This window comes from Piliocolobus tephrosceles, chromosome 1 (assembly GCF_002776525.5).
Source record: "Piliocolobus tephrosceles isolate RC106 chromosome 1, ASM277652v3, whole genome shotgun sequence".
Taxonomy (NCBI): Eukaryota; Metazoa; Chordata; class Mammalia; order Primates; family Cercopithecidae; genus Piliocolobus; species Piliocolobus tephrosceles.
The window spans coordinates 162500076-162517656 of NC_045434.1; the positions used below are offsets into that span (position 1 = coordinate 162500076).

At 40.9% G+C, this 17581-nt stretch overlaps 1 protein-coding gene across 8 annotated transcripts in view; it reads right to left on the reverse strand.

Moving 5' to 3' along the window:
- Nucleotides 1-344: 344 nt before the first annotated feature.
- Nucleotides 345-17581, reverse strand: part of FGGY (FGGY carbohydrate kinase domain containing) — a 448924-nt gene continuing 431687 nt past the window's right edge. For all 8 annotated transcript variants that reach the window (XM_023187457.1, XM_031934004.1, XM_023187447.1 and 5 more), the window contains 2 exons: nt 5396-5457; nt 345-574 (listed from right to left, as the gene is read on the reverse strand). In XM_023187457.1, coding sequence (XP_023043225.1) covers nt 493-574; nt 5396-5457 — 144 coding nt within the window. In that variant the 3' untranslated portion in view covers nt 345-492. The remainder of the gene's footprint in view (nt 575-5395; nt 5458-17581) is intronic.

The window sequence follows — 17581 nt, forward strand, 5'->3', positions numbered from 1 at the left end:
CCATTGATGATTCCTGCCTATACCTGTCTTTAATATGATGATTGCAAAATGACAATTCTGGAAATAAATGTGGTATCTGACCCTAGACTAGATCCTGCACAGGAGGGGATAATACCATAAAAGACATCGACCATGCATTAGATGTCCTACTTAAAGTAATGTAAGGTTTTCATTTAATAGTTGACATTTAATTGATTAAAAAGTACAGGCCTCCCCTGGATTGAATGGCCCCCAGATCTAGTCTCATGTGAGATCCTATGACTCTATGTGAAACTTCTGTTACTATGATGGAAACTGTATGGAAACTGAAACTAAATAATAGTGGTATGAAATGAAGACTCTAATTCTGGTTGCACATGTTTGTTTTCTTTATTAAAAGACAATACAGAAATGATGAAACAATACCTCAAGGGTCTTGAACATGGATGAAATGACAGAGGTCTGTAATGCAATGGCACAGAAGCTTCTGGCATCAGCACCTGCAAGCCCTGTTCAGTTGTCATTCATGATCGCCAAATACTCCTTCTGGTGTTCAACCAGCTTCAGGAATACTTGGTATTTCTTATCATAGTATCTATGGGAGAAACATAAATATGTTGAATGATCTCAAGACAAAACTGCCATGGGGCTTCCCTGTACATTTAGAAGAATGGGAATATATCTGTGGTGGTGATGCTGACACCTAGTTTTTGAATGCTTGCAACATCCTGGGCAATGAATTAGCATGTTTCAGACCTATGATATATGACCTGCATGAAGTTTTATTATCTCCATTTTAGAAATAAGAACATTTAAACCCCATCTCTATTAAAAATATAAAAATTAGCCAGGCATGGTGGTGGATGCCTGTAATCCCAGCTACTCAGGAGGCTGAGGCAGGAGAATCGCTTGAACCCGGGGCGGGCAGAGGTTGCAGTGAACTGAGATCACACCACTTCACTCCAGCCTGGGTGAAAGAGTGAGACTCCATTAAAAAAAAAAAAAAATTCTAAATGAGAGGCATATACAAAATAGTATAGATAAAAATTGGCAGAGCTGGAGTTGAAACTCATGTCTGTCTGACTTCAAAGCTTCTGCTGTATATACGAAAAGGCCCGAACTTAATGGAGACCCTTTCACATTGCCAGCTTCAATAAATATTTCCTATATAACTAGCCCCAGGTTTGATGACTGGCCTAAAAATCACAGCCTGACCAAAGACGAGACTGAACATTTTAATTGCCCTTTTGCAGATTCCACATCTAGGTTTCCCCTGTGAACTGCTTTGTCCAGGAGCAAAACTCCATGGAAAGGTAACTCATGCCTTTTCTAGAGCTGTGTTCGCCTTCCAGGCATCTCATAGTGGCCCTTGCTCTCCCTGTCCTATCTGTCTGACTCTTTGGGTTAGACCTGTTAGAACTGGTATTGCCATGAATCAGATAGCAGAACAGCTGAAGCTGCTCTGGCATCATAATCCTGAAAGGAATAATAGGAACCGAGACAAATTATACTTGCAGCCTTGCAACTTTGTCCTTACTCCTCTTGGTTGGGAAACTGACATGGGGTGAGGGGATGAAGAAGCCAGTTTAGCACGTCTTGGTTTATTCTGGGGTGCTCTGAAAAGGAGTCCTCATGAGGAAATTTTGGTGCAAAGTTGTGCATTGGGGGAGAGAGGTTGTTAAGAGTAACCTTGGATACACAGAGGGACTTCTACTTGTCACACATAGCTATGTTCGTAGGAGTCACCTACCTGATATTTATTATACTGTAAGCATTCTGGGAACGTAGGATTTGTGATGGGGCCAAGCACAGGGTTAAAAGGTGAACTCCGAAGCCTGGGTTGGAATCTTAAAGTGGCCCAATATTAGCTGGGGGACTTTGGATATGTTACTTACACTATTTCTGCCTAAATTTCTCCATCTGTAAATGGGGATAATTATGGGATCTACTTCAGCAGAGCTGTTGTGTGAATTAAATGTGGAAATACATGAAAAGAATTTAGAACAGTACCTGACTCATAATAAGTGGTATAAGTGCTAGTTACTAATTTTTAGATAATTAATATTTTAATATTATCATCAATATAGCTATATGTAGGTACTACTAAAACCTACTCTATGACCATCCAAATTTATTAGTCGTAGAATTATTTTAGGAACAATTTGCTCCTACTAATGATGCTCTGTGACAATATAATGGTAAGCAATTCTTTCACTACATGAGATGTATTTCTTGACTTTAGAATCTCCAGATTGCTAGAAGGGAGCTAAGGGGAACACCCCTTCACACACACTTGAAGATTTACAATGTTAATACTGACAACTTTGCCATGACTTTGTGCACTGGCCTTATTCTTTACACAGGTGGAATCATGCAGTATTCGTCTTTTTGTGGTTATCTTATTTCACTTAGAATAATATCCTCAAGGTTCACTGATGTGTGGCATGTCAGAAATTGCTTCTTTCTAAGGTTGAATAATATTCCATTGTATGTACATGTCATTCTTTGTTTATATGTTCACCTACAAATGAACACTTAGGTTGCTCTCACGGTTTTGGCTATCATGAATAATGCTGCTGTGAACATGAATGTATAAATATCTCTTCCATACCCTACTTTCAGTTCTTTTGGGTATATACTCAGGAATACAATTCCTGAATCGCATGTTAATTCTATTTTTAATTTCTTGAAGAATGGCCATACTCTTTTCTGCAGCAGCGATACTATTTTGCATTCTCACCAAATATACACAGGGGCTGCAATTTCTCCATATCCTTGCCAACATTTGTCGTTCTCTGTTTTAAAATAGTAGCATCCTATTGGGTGTGAGGTGGTATCTCACTGTAGTTTTGATTTTCCTAATAGTGATGTTGAATACCCTATCACGTGCTTATTGGTCATTCATAAATCTTCTTTGGAGAAATATCCATTCAAGTCCTTTGTCCAATTTTTTTTTTTTTTTTTTTTTTTTGAGACGGAGTCTCCCTCTGTCGCCCAGGCCGGAGTGCAGTGGCGGGATCTCAGCTCATGGCAAGCTCCGCCTCCCGGGTTTACGTCATTCTCCTGCCGTAGCCTCCCGAATAGCTGGGACTATAGGCACCCGCCACCTCGCCCAGCTAGTTTTTCGTATTTTTTAGTAGAGACAGGGTTTCACCGTGTTAGCCAGGATGGTCTCGATCTCCTGACCTCGTGATCCGCCCGTCTTGACCTCCCAAGGTGCTGGGATTACAGGCTTGAGCCACCGCGCCCGGCCTCCTTTGCCCATTTTTGAACTGGGTTGTTTTTGCTTTTTTGTTGTTGTTGAGTTTTAGGAGTTCTTTATACATTTATATTTTCTGGATATCAATCCCTTTTTGGATGTATGATAAGCAAATGTTTTCTCCCATTCTGTGAGTTGCCTTTTTACTTTGTTGATAGTGTCTTTCAATGCACCAAATTTTTCAAAGCACTTTCAAGGGACTCTTCCAGGGCCACATATAAATTTGGACTGGGTAAAATAATGCGATTTGGGGTCATCCTAAACATTTACTCATTAAACTATAGTCACTAAATTGTGCTCTCTGTGATTGTGAATTTTCAAATCAGCCGAATCCCTTCTCTTCAAAATGTGCCTCAACTCAGTCTCTTGCTTCTGTGTGGCAGAGGCCTAAGTAAATGTCGTCCCACATCGTTAACAGTGTGATCTATTAGGCAATGAGATGAGGTTGGCTCAGAAGGAAACTGGCTTCTCCTGTCTCCTTGCAAATCTCTGGGTTGCCTGCAGATGGTGCTAAAGCACCGTGTGTGCCACCTCCTTCACAGCAAACAGTGGCCAGCTGCCAGCTCCCAGCAAGCAGCCAAGGACTCTCTTCTAAAGAAACACGTGGGGTTTAGGGAAAGAACTTAAAAACTTCCCTAACAAGTCTTGGGAGGGTCAGGGAAGAGATGGAGAAAGACAATCTTTCTAATTTCACAAAAAGAGGGATGCTCCAGCTGCCTCCAGGGAACAGAAACAGGGACAGCAGCCCATAGCTCCTACTGCCAGTGGGAACTCAGATCTCTCTACCTTCCTGCATGGAGCTCCCTTATGCAAGGCCTGCAACCTTCCACCCTGGCATTTAGAGAAGGGTTTATATTCAGAGGATTAGCAGCCTGACTCTATGTGGAGACAAAGGAATTGAAAAGAAAGTGGATTGCTTTTCCATGAACATTTCCAGTTCTGGTAAAAACTGATCCTGCTTCAGTGGGATCTGCACCTTTGCCTGTTCATCATGTTAAGTGGAATTTGCTTTTAGGTCTTAACCTTGAATACTTTCCTGAAATTATAAAAGCACTTACAACAACCCCTTCATCTTCAAAATCACCACCAGCAAATTAATAGAGGGCTTTTACATCTCTAGCCTGGATTCTTGAAAGAGCCTTTTATTTGGACCCTCTATTTCTACCCTGAGCCCCCTGTACTGGATCCTTTAAGAGGGATCTTTCTGATCTGCATCGACCAGGTCGCACCTCTGCTTAGAATTCAGCATCTCTGTTCTGCCTATAGGGTGAGGTTAGAGGTCTTCGGCACGGCCTCCAAGGTATTTATGAGCTGACCTCCCCCCACCCAATTCTATCCTTCCTCGGTCCCATTTCCTGCCATTCCCCATCTCATACTTTGTGTTTCTGGATTATGAGTTGTTTATAGTAACCTGAATGTACTATGCTGCTCCCACCTTTATAACTGTACACATTATTCCTTCTACTATGAATATTCTTTCCTGCCTTGGCCTGTCTACCAATTTCTTACAGTGCTTAAAGTTAGCTTGGACATAACCTCCTTCCAAAAGCATCCTCTCATCTCTACAGGCTCCCATCCCTTTCTTCCTTGGGCAACTTTGTCACCTGGCAATACTTCAATTGTGGAACTTATCCCGTTGTTCTAAAATAATCTATGTGCCTAAATCAGATTGTGTTTTATTCCCCTGTAACACCTGCCTGGAGCCCAGCATAATGCCTTGAATATAGCAGGAATTAAATAAATTAATATTTTGTTGAATTGGGATTAAAATACTGACCAACATCATTTTTTAGATTTTGATGCCAAGTGATATAAAGAGTAAAAGAATGGGCAGATGCTACTGGGTCCTTTGATGCAGATATAAGAGATCCCTACTTTAGAACAGAGAAGAGCAGATTTGCTGCCAATTACCTAGGAAAAAGAACATTGGTCTGAGAGTTCAGAAGCTTACATCTGACCCCCAGCTCTGGCCCTACATAGTTCTGCAATCTTAGATAAGTGAAGGTGACGTTACCTCCCTGGAACTTAGTTCTCTTAACCACTAAATTAAAGGACTGGATTAGTTGACCACCTGAGTTTATTCCAGATCTATAGTTGCATGTGTGTGTGTATGTGCTCAATTCCTTAGCACTGTACATATAAAAAATACACTCTTACCTTTTATCCTGTAGTCTCGGGAACACAACTTTCCCAACTTTGCTCATTTTTGCCATTGCTTCCTGTTAAACGGAAAATAATACAGACAGCTGAGTTGGAAAGCGAAATCCAAAGTGAGGCTTGTCACAGGCAAAATATTCTAATTAGAATTTGCTTCCCTTAAAAAACGAGCCGGGCCTGGTGGCGGGCGCCTGTAGTCCCAGCTACTCGGGAGGCTGAGGCCGGAGAATGGCGTAAAACCGGGGGGCGGAGCTTGCAGTGAGCTGAGATCCGGCCACTGCACTCCAGCCTGGGCGACAGAGCGAGACTCTGTCTCAAAAAAAAAAAAAAGAATTTGCTTCCCTTTAAGATATTTGGTTAGTCCTCTTTTTTTTTTCAACTTATTTTTCTCTGGTAATAAGAATAAAACACAAAAATAAGAATAAAACACAGTGAACATTTAAAGTTTCAACTATGACCACACATCCTGGGCTTAATAAATACTTGCATATTGAGGCCTCTGGGGCATAAACAACCCAGAAGGCAAAGCAGTTCTGTGACTGCCTCCAGGGGTGAGTGGGAAGAATTATTTCCCCTCCTCACTACCTGGACACAGGGCAGAAGAATGGAACATAACCAGCCGCTGAGTACATCGTCTGCTTACCTAAAGATAGCAATCACTGAATGGAACTCACTTTGCACCTATACTTGAGGATAAAATATTTAAGACCTCTTCAATTCAACTTCAGCTCTTTTTCCAGCAATCTCTGAAGTTGTACCTACTGAGACCTCTGGGCTGAGTCTAAGTGACTTGAGTTCTGGAATGTGACGTCAGGACATTCTTTTCTTTACAATGGGGCACTCAGGCAGATGACATGTTACAGCATCTGGGTGGACATGGTATGGTGTGTGCAGCATCAAGATTAACCATGGATTGTGTTGGCTCCCATATGAGCAGAAGAGTAAGGTTTTTTTAAGGAGTCTCTTAGGCTGTTAAGGCCATGAGAAAGTAAACTTTGGAGTCCAACAGACCTGGCTAGGGAAGATGGCAAGCAACAGTATGACAAAGCTCTACAGCATATGCTCAGTCTTAGGAATGGCTATTGAATTCCTATTGCTAAGGATGCAGTCATTCTGGGATCACATGTATACAACTTCTTATTCTACTGGGATCACAAGTATACAACTTCTTATTTGTTAATCACTTACTATGTACCAGACACTCTGCTAGGGGTACAGATTTGCATACAACATACTCTTTATCCTAGAGAAATTCGAATACTAGTAAGGGTGGAAAAAATGTAAAAAAAAAAAAAAAAAAAAAAAGCTGAATACCATACAGAATATGAGAGCCCCTGGGTATCTTCAAAGCATTTCCAAGTGTTCCCGCTGACCATCTTTGCCACCTTACTGTGACTGATTGACCGATTTGCATGCCACTAATTTCCTTCTGCCACCTTGTATATTTTCTGGTTTATGTGTTCACTGTCTGCCTTCTCCACTCCTTGCCCTAACCAGAATGTAAGCTGCACAGGGCAAGGACTTGTCTGTTTACTACTGAATCTTGACACCTGGAATATTCATAAAACACATTGCCTCCCTTTCATGTGCCAAGAATAACACTCAATCTACATAGAATACAGAGAAAGATTATATGGGCCTTTCATCAAAAAGCTTACCATAGAATGGAAAAGACATTTACTGTGATCAAAATAGAGTGTGATAAATACTACGCTAGAAGCGGATAAACTTCTTTCGATAGTTATTCAAGGGTTAGGTAACCTGACGGTTCTTTCATCTACTAGCTTACACGGATTTCCACTCCGGCCAGGTTGCTCTATGGACTCTTCCACGAGGACAGCATGTGCATTCTGAACTAGTCATCTAGCTTCCTAGCTCTCAATGGATTTGAATGTGCTGATTGGGCGATCAGAGATGCTAAGAGTAGCCAGCACACTGACAGCAGAAAGAAATGGCAGTCTTAAGTAGGGAGGAGATGTTTTTAAATGAAAAATTATTGACAAGGAAACCATGGAGAAAGATAAAGACTAAAAGGGCTTTCTGGAGTCATATTTTGAAGGGCCGGACGGTCAAACACATCTTAGTGAAGCTGCTGCCATCCCTCTTAGCAGAGGTATGTTAAGAGCTCTGCTTGCCTCAGAACATTTTCCTTCATAGACGAAGTCCTGATTCCCTTAGAGCAAGCTCGGGTATTGTTGAGATCATCTCAGCAATCCCCATCATCAACTGTGCCACTCATTCTTATTTTGTCCTCGTCTCTTCCTTGAGTTGTGCTCTGCTGTGCTTTAGGGAGGACCTCGCCTTCTATTACCAGCTCTGAATCTTCAAACTGCCCTCAGGGAATGCTCCTCCTGGCTGTGCTTTGGCCCCACACTTGAGACAACATTCCAGGATCGCCTTCATGGGTGGGATCCAGGAAACTTCTATTATAGAAGGTACTCCATAAATGTTATTTTCCTTCCCACTGCAACAGATGTGCACACAAATGGCAGACATCAGGGAATTCTTCCTTCCTTTCTCCACATTACCTTTGCTTGTTTTAAAAATAAATTGAGAAGCAAACATCAGCAAAAGAGATTTCAATGGTTTAAAAAGAGGTTATGCTGTTTCTCAAAAAGTACAGATTTAAATGTTAAACTTAGCTCAGGTATCAGCTCTGCTGAGATTTGTTTCTGACTCATCCCCGCTGCCTGCCTCCCACCTATATTGAGTTATGTGCTCCAACAGCAACTTGTGCTTCCGTCTATCATAGCGTTTATGACATGGCACCATATTTTTTTGTTAACAGATCAGCCTCCCCAACTAGACTGTGAGCTCCTTAAAGCTGGAATTGTTATAATTATTTTCACTGCCAAACTCGGCATCTGGCATATCGTATGCACTCAGGGAATGTCTACAGAATGAATGAACTTAAGGATAATACACGTGACAGAATGTTAAAATGGAAGTTTTGGCTGAGATCTAAAGATGACAGATATGAGATACCAAAGCAAACTGGAAACAGACCACCCTGAAGAACGTGCAAGAATGGTGCCTGAGGACCCATTAATCAACTCTTAAACCTTTCATCCATGTGGAAGTTCAGACAGAGATGGATTTTTAGGAAAGAGTTGTCGGTTTATTGCACATCAGGCCTCCTTCCAGGGTGAAGTATGAAGGAATCCTCTCCCTTCAGGAGTCAAGAGGACACAGACCAGCAGAGAATCTGCTGCATGTTCCTGAGGTTGTGGCACATGGTGGCTTCTGTGTGACTCCTGTCTAGGAGACAGGCTGGCTGGCAGCTGCAGTGTAAAAGTAAAGTAGAGGTTACCCTGGGATCAACCAGCACTGCCAGAGTCTGTTCAGATCCCAAAGACAAAGGTTTCCCATAGACCCCAAGTGGCCCATGTGTGAGAGAGATGCCAGGGGTTCTTAGATCCTGTTCAACATGGCCGCCTAACAAGATTGAGGAGTCTCCACAAAGCAGCATGAGGTTGGGCTGGGCGCAATGGTTCATGCGTTTAATGCTGGCACATTGGGAGGCCAAGGCAGGTACATCACTTGAGGTCTGGAGTTTGAGACCAGCCTGGCCAACATCGTGAAACCCCATCTCTCCAAAAATACAAAATTAGCCAAGTATGGTGGCATGTGCCTGTAGTCCCAGCTACTGGGAAGGCTGAGGCACAAGAATTGCTTGAACCTGGGAGGCAGAGGTTGCAGTGAGTCAAGACTGCACCACTGCACTCCAGCACTCTGGCCTGGGAGACAGAGCAAGACTCTATCTCAAAACAAAACCAAGCAAAAAACAAAACCAAAAAAAAAAAAAAAAAGGGATAAGGATTCCTGAGGAATTAAGAGTAAGCAATTTATGAGAATAGAGAGGCATTAACTAAGACAAGAATATTTCAGGTGAGAGGTTTTCAGAGGCAGAGGGTCTCCCGAAAAACCTATGATGTGCCTTATGAGAATCAGAGCTCGCTGTAAACACCTATAAGGCTAAGAGAGCATAAGCCCATTATGACAGTACTGATCGGGTAACTGACGGTTCCCTACACTCCTAACTTTTCTTCCCTTATACTTTCTAACCATTTCAGAGGAACAGGAAAAAAGCTAATATGTTGGAGAGAAAGTGAATGAGGAAGAACGAAGAATCTGATTAGAACTACATCTCATTTTTGGCAGACCCGAGCTGGAAGAACTGGAAAACGTCTTACCTTTACCTTTACATATTCTTTGATACTCGAATTTCTGAATTTTGGCTACATTTCACAACTTAAAGGGACCATAAAGGTTATATTGTCTAAGTGACTTTACATTTATCTAAAAAAGTAATGGAACCACCAGAATTTTTAACCAGGGCAGGGAAAAACTAGCTCTAGTGCACAAATGTAAAGGGATAATGAGAATAGAAAATAAAGATATAATTTCTTATTCTATCTCAATAATCGTGTTTGTGTTACATCATTTTTTGTTTGCTCTATACAGCTTGTTAAAAACAAGTTATATATGCATAATAAAGATTAGATCAGTACATATTAAAATGTTATCAGGTTGGACAGCATGGGTAACAATTTTTTTTTCTTATCAAGTTGCTTATTGTATTTTCCAAATTTTCTACAGTGGCATATATTAATTTTGTATTTGTAGGGAAAACATGTAATGCCATATATGTATATATATGTATATATTTAAAGTTATGCTTACAAAGGCAGTCAAAATGGCTTAGGTTCACCTTCCCCTTTCCTGAAAGGCAGGGCTCATTATGGGTTTCTAACACAATATGGAGAATACCCTGAGAATCAGTGCTCTCATCAGAAATAGCACTGCTGAGTTTTCCAATTTCTCCAAATAATTAACACAAAACTGAAATCTCATGATCCCACTTGGCTGCAGTAAATCTGAATTTACCACAACATAACAATACGAATTTATTATGGAAATGCTGACACATGCTAAATATAGTCACCCCCACAATATATTTCTGTTCCAAAGGGTTTATTTGAAGTTGGCCTCCAAATTCATACTTTTTGTCAGCAGGCAGGAGCCGGACAATCTTAATTTGCAACACGCTACCCTCTTTGTTTGAGAGTCTAGACAGCACAATGAATACAGTGACTTTTCTTTTTCCTTTTGCCCACACAATGAAAGCTTTTTAAAAACAAAATATTTTGTAAAATAGCATTTTAATCACTTCTTTTCTTTCTCTCTATAAGGCAGAGCTATAAATAAACCATGAAAGTTCACATTTGATCATCACTTCTGAAAGCAAGTGAAGGGTTTCTGTAGGAAAAAATAAGAGCCCTGTACCACGGCCATGAAAGACTGCATTCATGGGTTTGACCCTTCCCTGATGTGTCGAGGCCGAGATACCAATCAGCACATACTGCTCACCGCTTCTCTTGTGGCAGCACTGGCAATAGCCAGGCCTGCATATGGGCAGGGGAAACACCCAATTCTCACTTGTAATGACCTGGCTTGGGAGCTACCCAAGGGCTATAGGCCACGCTGGAGTGAGTTACAAGGGAAATGAGGTTAAAGGAAGGAACGGGCTCTTCAGTACCCTTGGAGAAGATGTAGATTCCATGAGTGGTAGACTTACTGATGTTGGCAATTTTGGGAGCAGGGGATCTAGTACCTTCTCCCCTACCCTGAGGAAGGGGAATAACGGCCTTAAGACTTTTGAGGAAGACTGTCAAGTAGTGTAGCCCAAGGTACCATAGGGCATTGCAAGCTGGGCAATTCCAGAGTCACCATCTATAGGGGAGAATAAAGCAGAACCTAGTGTGGTGGAAACGAGCTATATATGAACTCCCAGAAGGCAGGAATCACATCACTGTAGGCCTAATGTCTAGCACAGTCCTAGCACTTAAAGGTGCTTGGTTAGTGTTTGCAGAGTTGCCAAAGGAAAAAGTGATGGCAGTGTTTCTTAAGTGGCATCCATACACTCCAGGGAATTCTCATTAAGATTCCAGAAGAAAATACTGGAAGTGCCATTAATATGATTTTTATTTTTAGTCTTAAGAAATTAATTACACTTTACCAGCATTTAATATACGGATTGTTAGTAGACAGTTTATCAGTTTGGCCACACATCAGTCAGTCATGAGTCACATAAGATGTGTGAGGTTCTTGTAAGGAGAGTGGGAGCTCTGCAACTCCAGGGATGGCCCTATGTGTCCCTTATGTGTCCTCAGCTTCCAGGATTGCTACATGTGGTCTTTTGCATGTTCCAGGTTAGTGATTAATAGGTATTGACTAGTTTAAGCTAACCCTCACAAAATGGGCAAGCAGCTAAAAAAGATTCAGTCAATGGATTGCAAGTGATGGAGAAAATTATCACCAGTTCACCATTCGGATTCAAGTAAACAAGAAAATGGTGATGTTTTTACTCAGTACTAGCTTCTCAGATTGTAAGGTAAAAACAATGAAAACCTAGTCAAACAAGACAAGGATTGGGAAAATAATCAAAATTATCAAGAAGACTGCTGAAATTTGGATACATAGGCACATACAAAATCATTTTTAAAATCATCAAAAATCATTTTTAAATTATTAAAAACACACCTGGTCATAGACTTACAGTGTACGTTTACATGTTGCTAATATTAGCATGAAGCCATCATGATAGGTAAACACATTGGAAATACTTTGGTTCAGCTATATTTCACTTGTTTTATAGAGTAAATAATCTATGAACACAGAATAGCATATCATGCTTTTTCATAAATAGGTTTTCATGTACTGAGGATGCATATTCAAAATTTATTTTAACTGATGGGGTATATGGTTAAAAAACACTGTGGTGTCTGTTGACTTAGTGGCCAACTACCACTGCCATTGCCATGTTACTGGTTTAAGCTTTGTACTCTGTGCTGTGCTGATTATTTTAAGTATATGACCTTTTTAACCCTCAAAATGACTTTAGGACACAGATCATCTATCCCTACTTTGTGAATAAAGGAACTGAAAATAGAGAGAACATAAGTAATTTTCCCAAGGTCATAAAGTCATTATGTAGTAAAACCAGAATTCAAGCACAGTTCTGACTGTAGGTCATTGCAAACCCTAAATTCGGACCCAGTGGTACCATTCTCCCTGTCATGAAAACAGCCTGATTCTTGAGTGCCCTAGGCTGGAGTTCAAATCCTACTTCTGCTGCTTATTAGCAGGTGTGATCACCTGGAGTGAGTAGAGTGTGTTTATCAGTGAGATGCATCAATACAGTACACTGTACCTTTTTTCACAGATGCTGACACATAGCTCGAAAATTCAGGAATCTGCCTTCCTGAGGAGCTCTGACTCATTTTACTGGAACAACAAGTTCACATGCTAATGTGTGGGCTGAGGCACATGACCCCTCCATAGAAAAACAGAAAATATATCAATGTGACTTTCCTTCAACAAGCAGTAAGAAATGGCTAGTTGTTCTTTTATTTATTTTGCTTTCTTTTCTTTTTGACACAGTCATCTTTTGACCTGCACCTGGTATTCTGTGTAACCCCCATGAACTGGAGACAAAAATATCAATTGAGAAGCAGGAAGGGATGAGAGAAAAGTAAGTGGGAGAGGTCTTTATCATTAATCATGATATGAAAACTGGCACCTCATTTATAATTTTAAATACACAATCTATACACATTTACATATCTTTAGAGTGTTGAGTATATGGGTATATACTTTATCAAAATTCATCAAGCTATACATTAATCTTTTTGTATTTCACCTTATGTGTACTATATCTCAATTTAAAGTTTGCAAAAGAAAAAAGACAATAAGAAAAAAAGTGCATGTCAGTATATTTATATTTTATTTTATTTTCAATTATAAAAATGCCTACCAAGTGAAAAAAAAAATTTAGATGCTCAGTTCTCTAATTTTGACTCTAAAACATACCTCAAATTGGTCTCTTGGTCATAAAGGAGGGGAGGAGTGGAAGCTTTATAATTCTGTAGGAAATGGAGACATTAGCAGAAAGATACTGGATTTTAGAGATAAATGGGCTTGGGGTTGGATCCAGGCTCTGCTACTTATCAGATGTGTGAACCAAAGCTCAGTTTTCCTCTTTATTAAGTGAGAATAACAATATCTACTCAGTGTTGTTGAAAACTCCAGTATCTCATTCTCTGACCACCACTGCCTAACGGGTCTCTTGACTTCCACTTTGGTTTCCCTTATAGCAGCCAGGACCAGTCTAGGTGATTTTTCAGAAACAGAGAAAATAGAGTTCAGTGATTAAAATAATAGACTGACTATAACAGACTGTCAGAATTTCAAACTGGAATTTTTGCATTTATTTGTAAAATCATGGAATAATTACTTAAATTCTTCATGCGTGTTGCCTCATCTGAAAACGGGGATAAAAGTATGTATTTCATAGGACTGCTGTGAGAAGTTCGTAAGTTATTTGAGGTAAAACACTTGAACAATGCCAGCATATAGTAAATGCTACATAAACTTTACATATTTATTATCCATTAGCATGTAAGCACCATGTGGCCAGGGGTGTGTACTGGATTCATGCACCACACCAAGAACTGTGCCTGGCCAGAATAGTTAATCTGTAAATATTTGTTAAATGAATCAATGACTGATTTTATCTCTCTGGGCTGTTTTTACCTACAACACTCCTGACACCAAATGTGTGGGTTTTCTCCTCACACTAACCAGTTCTCCAACTCTCAAGTCACCAACTGCATGATTTACAGTTAAATTTGATTCAATTCTGATACTAACCCCAGGTAGTTAGTGTCAGACCCCACAGCTTCAGGGCTCAATCCAGCAAGACTGCCCAAACTTCAGATGGCAATCACAAGTCCTGGGTCTCCTGTATTTCTGACCAACTGACCACAAATTGGAGGTTTCCACAAACTCCAACCCCCAAGGCTTGATAATTTGCTAGAATCAGCTTATGGAGTTCAAGACAACGGTTGACTTACTATTACCAGCTTATTATAAAGGACACAATTCAGGAACAGCCAAATGCAAGAGATACATAGAGCTAGGTACGAGGGGAGGGAGGTGCAGTGGTGCGGTGAGCTTCCATGCCTCCTCCAGGCATGCCATCCTCTCAATACCTCCCTGTGTTCACCAATCCAGAAGCTATCTAAACCCCATCATTTCGGGGTTTCTATGAAGGTTTCATTACTTAGGTATAATTGAGTAAATCATTGGCCATTGGTGTTTGACTGAATCTCTAGCCCCTTTCTCATTCTGGAAGGTCAGAGGAGGGGCTGAAAGTTCAACCCTCTAATCATGCCTTGGTCTTTCTGGTGACCAGTCCCCATCCTGATGCTACAGAGGGGCTCTCAGCCATCAGCCATCTAATTAACATACACAGGGAGCTTAATCTAAGCTCCATGAAAGCGGAGTCCTTGGCTTTCCTTTCTTTGAAGTATCCCTAGCTTTTAGCAGGGATTCCAAGAATTTTAGAAACTGTGTACCAGGAACTAGGGACAACGACCAATATTTATTTTTTAACACATCCTTGCAACAGGGTTCCATTGCTTTTTGAATAAAACTCAAATGTCATAGGGTGGACTAAAACTTCAGGATGGAGTTTGTGCCAATGTCTCCAGCCTCATCTCATGCCCTGCTTACTGGGCTGGCCATGCTGGGAACACACTGCTGCTGACTGAACATGCCAACCTTCTTACTGCCCAAGGCCTTTCTGCCTCTCTCAGGAATGGTCTTCTGTAGGATCTTTGACTGTCTGGCTTTTTCCATATGATTTAGGTTCTCTTCAAACATAATATTGAAAAGACTGCCCTTGGTCACTCTTGGCAGAAGCAGTGCACCCTCCTAAACATCTATGACATCATCTCATTTTCTTTTCCTCATAACCCTTGATAGCACCTCATCATCTGAAATTATACTTTTAATTGTTTATTGTCTACCTACTTCTCTGTGGTCCTCACCTCTGCTCTCTTCCCTACTGAATCTAAGCTCCATGAAAGCAGAGTCCTTGGCTTTCCTTTCTTTGAAGTATCCCTAGCTTTTAGCAGGACATTGGTTAAATGTAAGGTGAAAGTGCAAGTTTACTGAATGCCTGTTTTACGCAAGGTACTGGTATATAGGTCTTGTCTCACTTGATCCTCACTAACAGTCTCTAAGGAAGGTCTTATCTAAATTTACAATGAGGAAATAAAGGCTCTGAGAGGTTACGTACTTGCTTAAGCTAGTAAATGGCTAAGCTGGGATTTGAAACTTGCTTTAGCTCATGAATAAGACCAGGCCCATTCCTTAAGAAGCTCACAGTCAATAGGCAGATCTCCAGCTTTAGTTACTGACAATTTATCTTCTTCTGATGACTTTGGGGCGCTGTAAAGCCCTAAAAGCCTGCTTTCTTCACTGTCAAAGACAAATTCAATTATGTTCATTATATTGTGCTTACAAAGGCAGGAAGGTGGATTCACTGATGTATAGAAAGACTGTTCATATTAATTATTGAAACAAACAAAATTATTGCCAGCTGTATGACCCTGAGCAAGACCCTTCCCCTCCCTGGGACTCACTTTCTTTATCAGTAGAATGAGGGGGTTGGAGTAAATTATCTCTAAAGTCTTTGCCAGCTCTACAATCTGTTGGTTTTGTGCACATGTGGTTTTCTGATTAACTCTCAGTTGACAAGTTATTCCTTATTCCCCATAGTACATTCTATCAGAGTTTTGCTCAGCACACCCCGACAGAGAATATACCCACAGTGTTTTCCTAGCAAGGTGAAATTTCATTCCAATTCAGTCACAGGCAAATATGGCACAGGGAAGTGGTTTTATACTAGGTAAGGCCTGTCGTCTGTTGTGATACTCTGAGGTGGGGTCCTAATATATGGCCTGGCTGCAAAGGGGTTGGGTCCAAACATGAATAGGGAGCAAATATTCATTCATCTACATGAGTTTGACTTGCTGCTTATGGATTTTCTCAAAGTAAAAATAGCAAGCTTCTTGCTAAAAGCATCAGACAGATGACAGGTTCCAAAATTGCAAGCCATCACTCATTTAATAATCTATTGTTGACTGGAAAAAAACATGATCTTGCTGATATGTGAGGCTGAGAAGGTATACAGTACTGCCGTGAGCTGTAATTAAATAATAAGAATAACTCAATAACAATAATTATAATGGCAACTGATATTTATTGAGTACTTACTATGGCCTAGCACTATATTATTAACCACGTTACCTAATTTATATTCCCAGTTCAAAGACAAGGAAACATATGGCTTTGGAACCTACACTTTTAACCATTTGTTGTGAAACAAAGACTTCAGTGATATATAGATCATAATCCAAACCCTAGTTCTGCCATGTAACATCCTGAATCTCAATTTCCTCATTTTAAAAATGGAAATTTTAGGCTGGGTACAGTAACTCACATCTGTAATCCCAGCACTTTGGGAGGCTGAGGTAAGAGGATTGCTTGAGACTAGGAGTTTGAAACCAGCCTGGGCAAGATAGGGAAACCCTATCTCAACAAAAACATAAAAATTAGCCAGGTGTGGTGGTGTGTGCTTGTAGGCCCAGCTACTCAGAAGATGGGAGAATCCCTTGAGTCTGGGAGGTTGAGGCTGAAGTGAGCCTTGATTGTGCCACTGCACTCCAGCCTGGGCCACACAGTAAGATGCTGTCTCAAAAAAAAAGGGAAGTTTTAGTACCTATTTTATAGGCCTATTGGATGGACTAAATGCTTATTACTACCAACCTATCAACTGAAATAAACTTTATTTTCAGCCGGGTGCGGTGGCTCATGCCTGTAATCCCAGTACTTTGGGAGGCCGATGTGGGTGGGTGGATCACGAGGTCAGGAGATCGAGACCATCCTGGCAAACATGGTGAAACCCCGTTTCCACTAAAAATACAAAAAAAATTAGCCAGGCGTCATGGCGGGCCCCTGTAGTTCCAGCTTCTGGGGAGGCTGAGGCAGGAGAATGGCGTGAACCCGGGAGACGGCGGAGCTTGCAGTGAGCGGAGATTGTGCCACTGCACTCCAGCCTGGGCCACAGAGCGAGACTCTGTCTCAAAAAAAAAAAAAAAAAAAAAACAACACAACTTTATTTTCCCAGAAACTTTATTGAAAAGTAAGTGTTGCCATGTATGTATATTTCAGGTGGGCTGGGGAAGGTGATAACTGTCATTATTCTCAGGCCTCCTCATTATCATTTCCATACAAGTACTCCTCCAGTTGCAGGCAAAAAAGCTTGTTCCTCTGAGG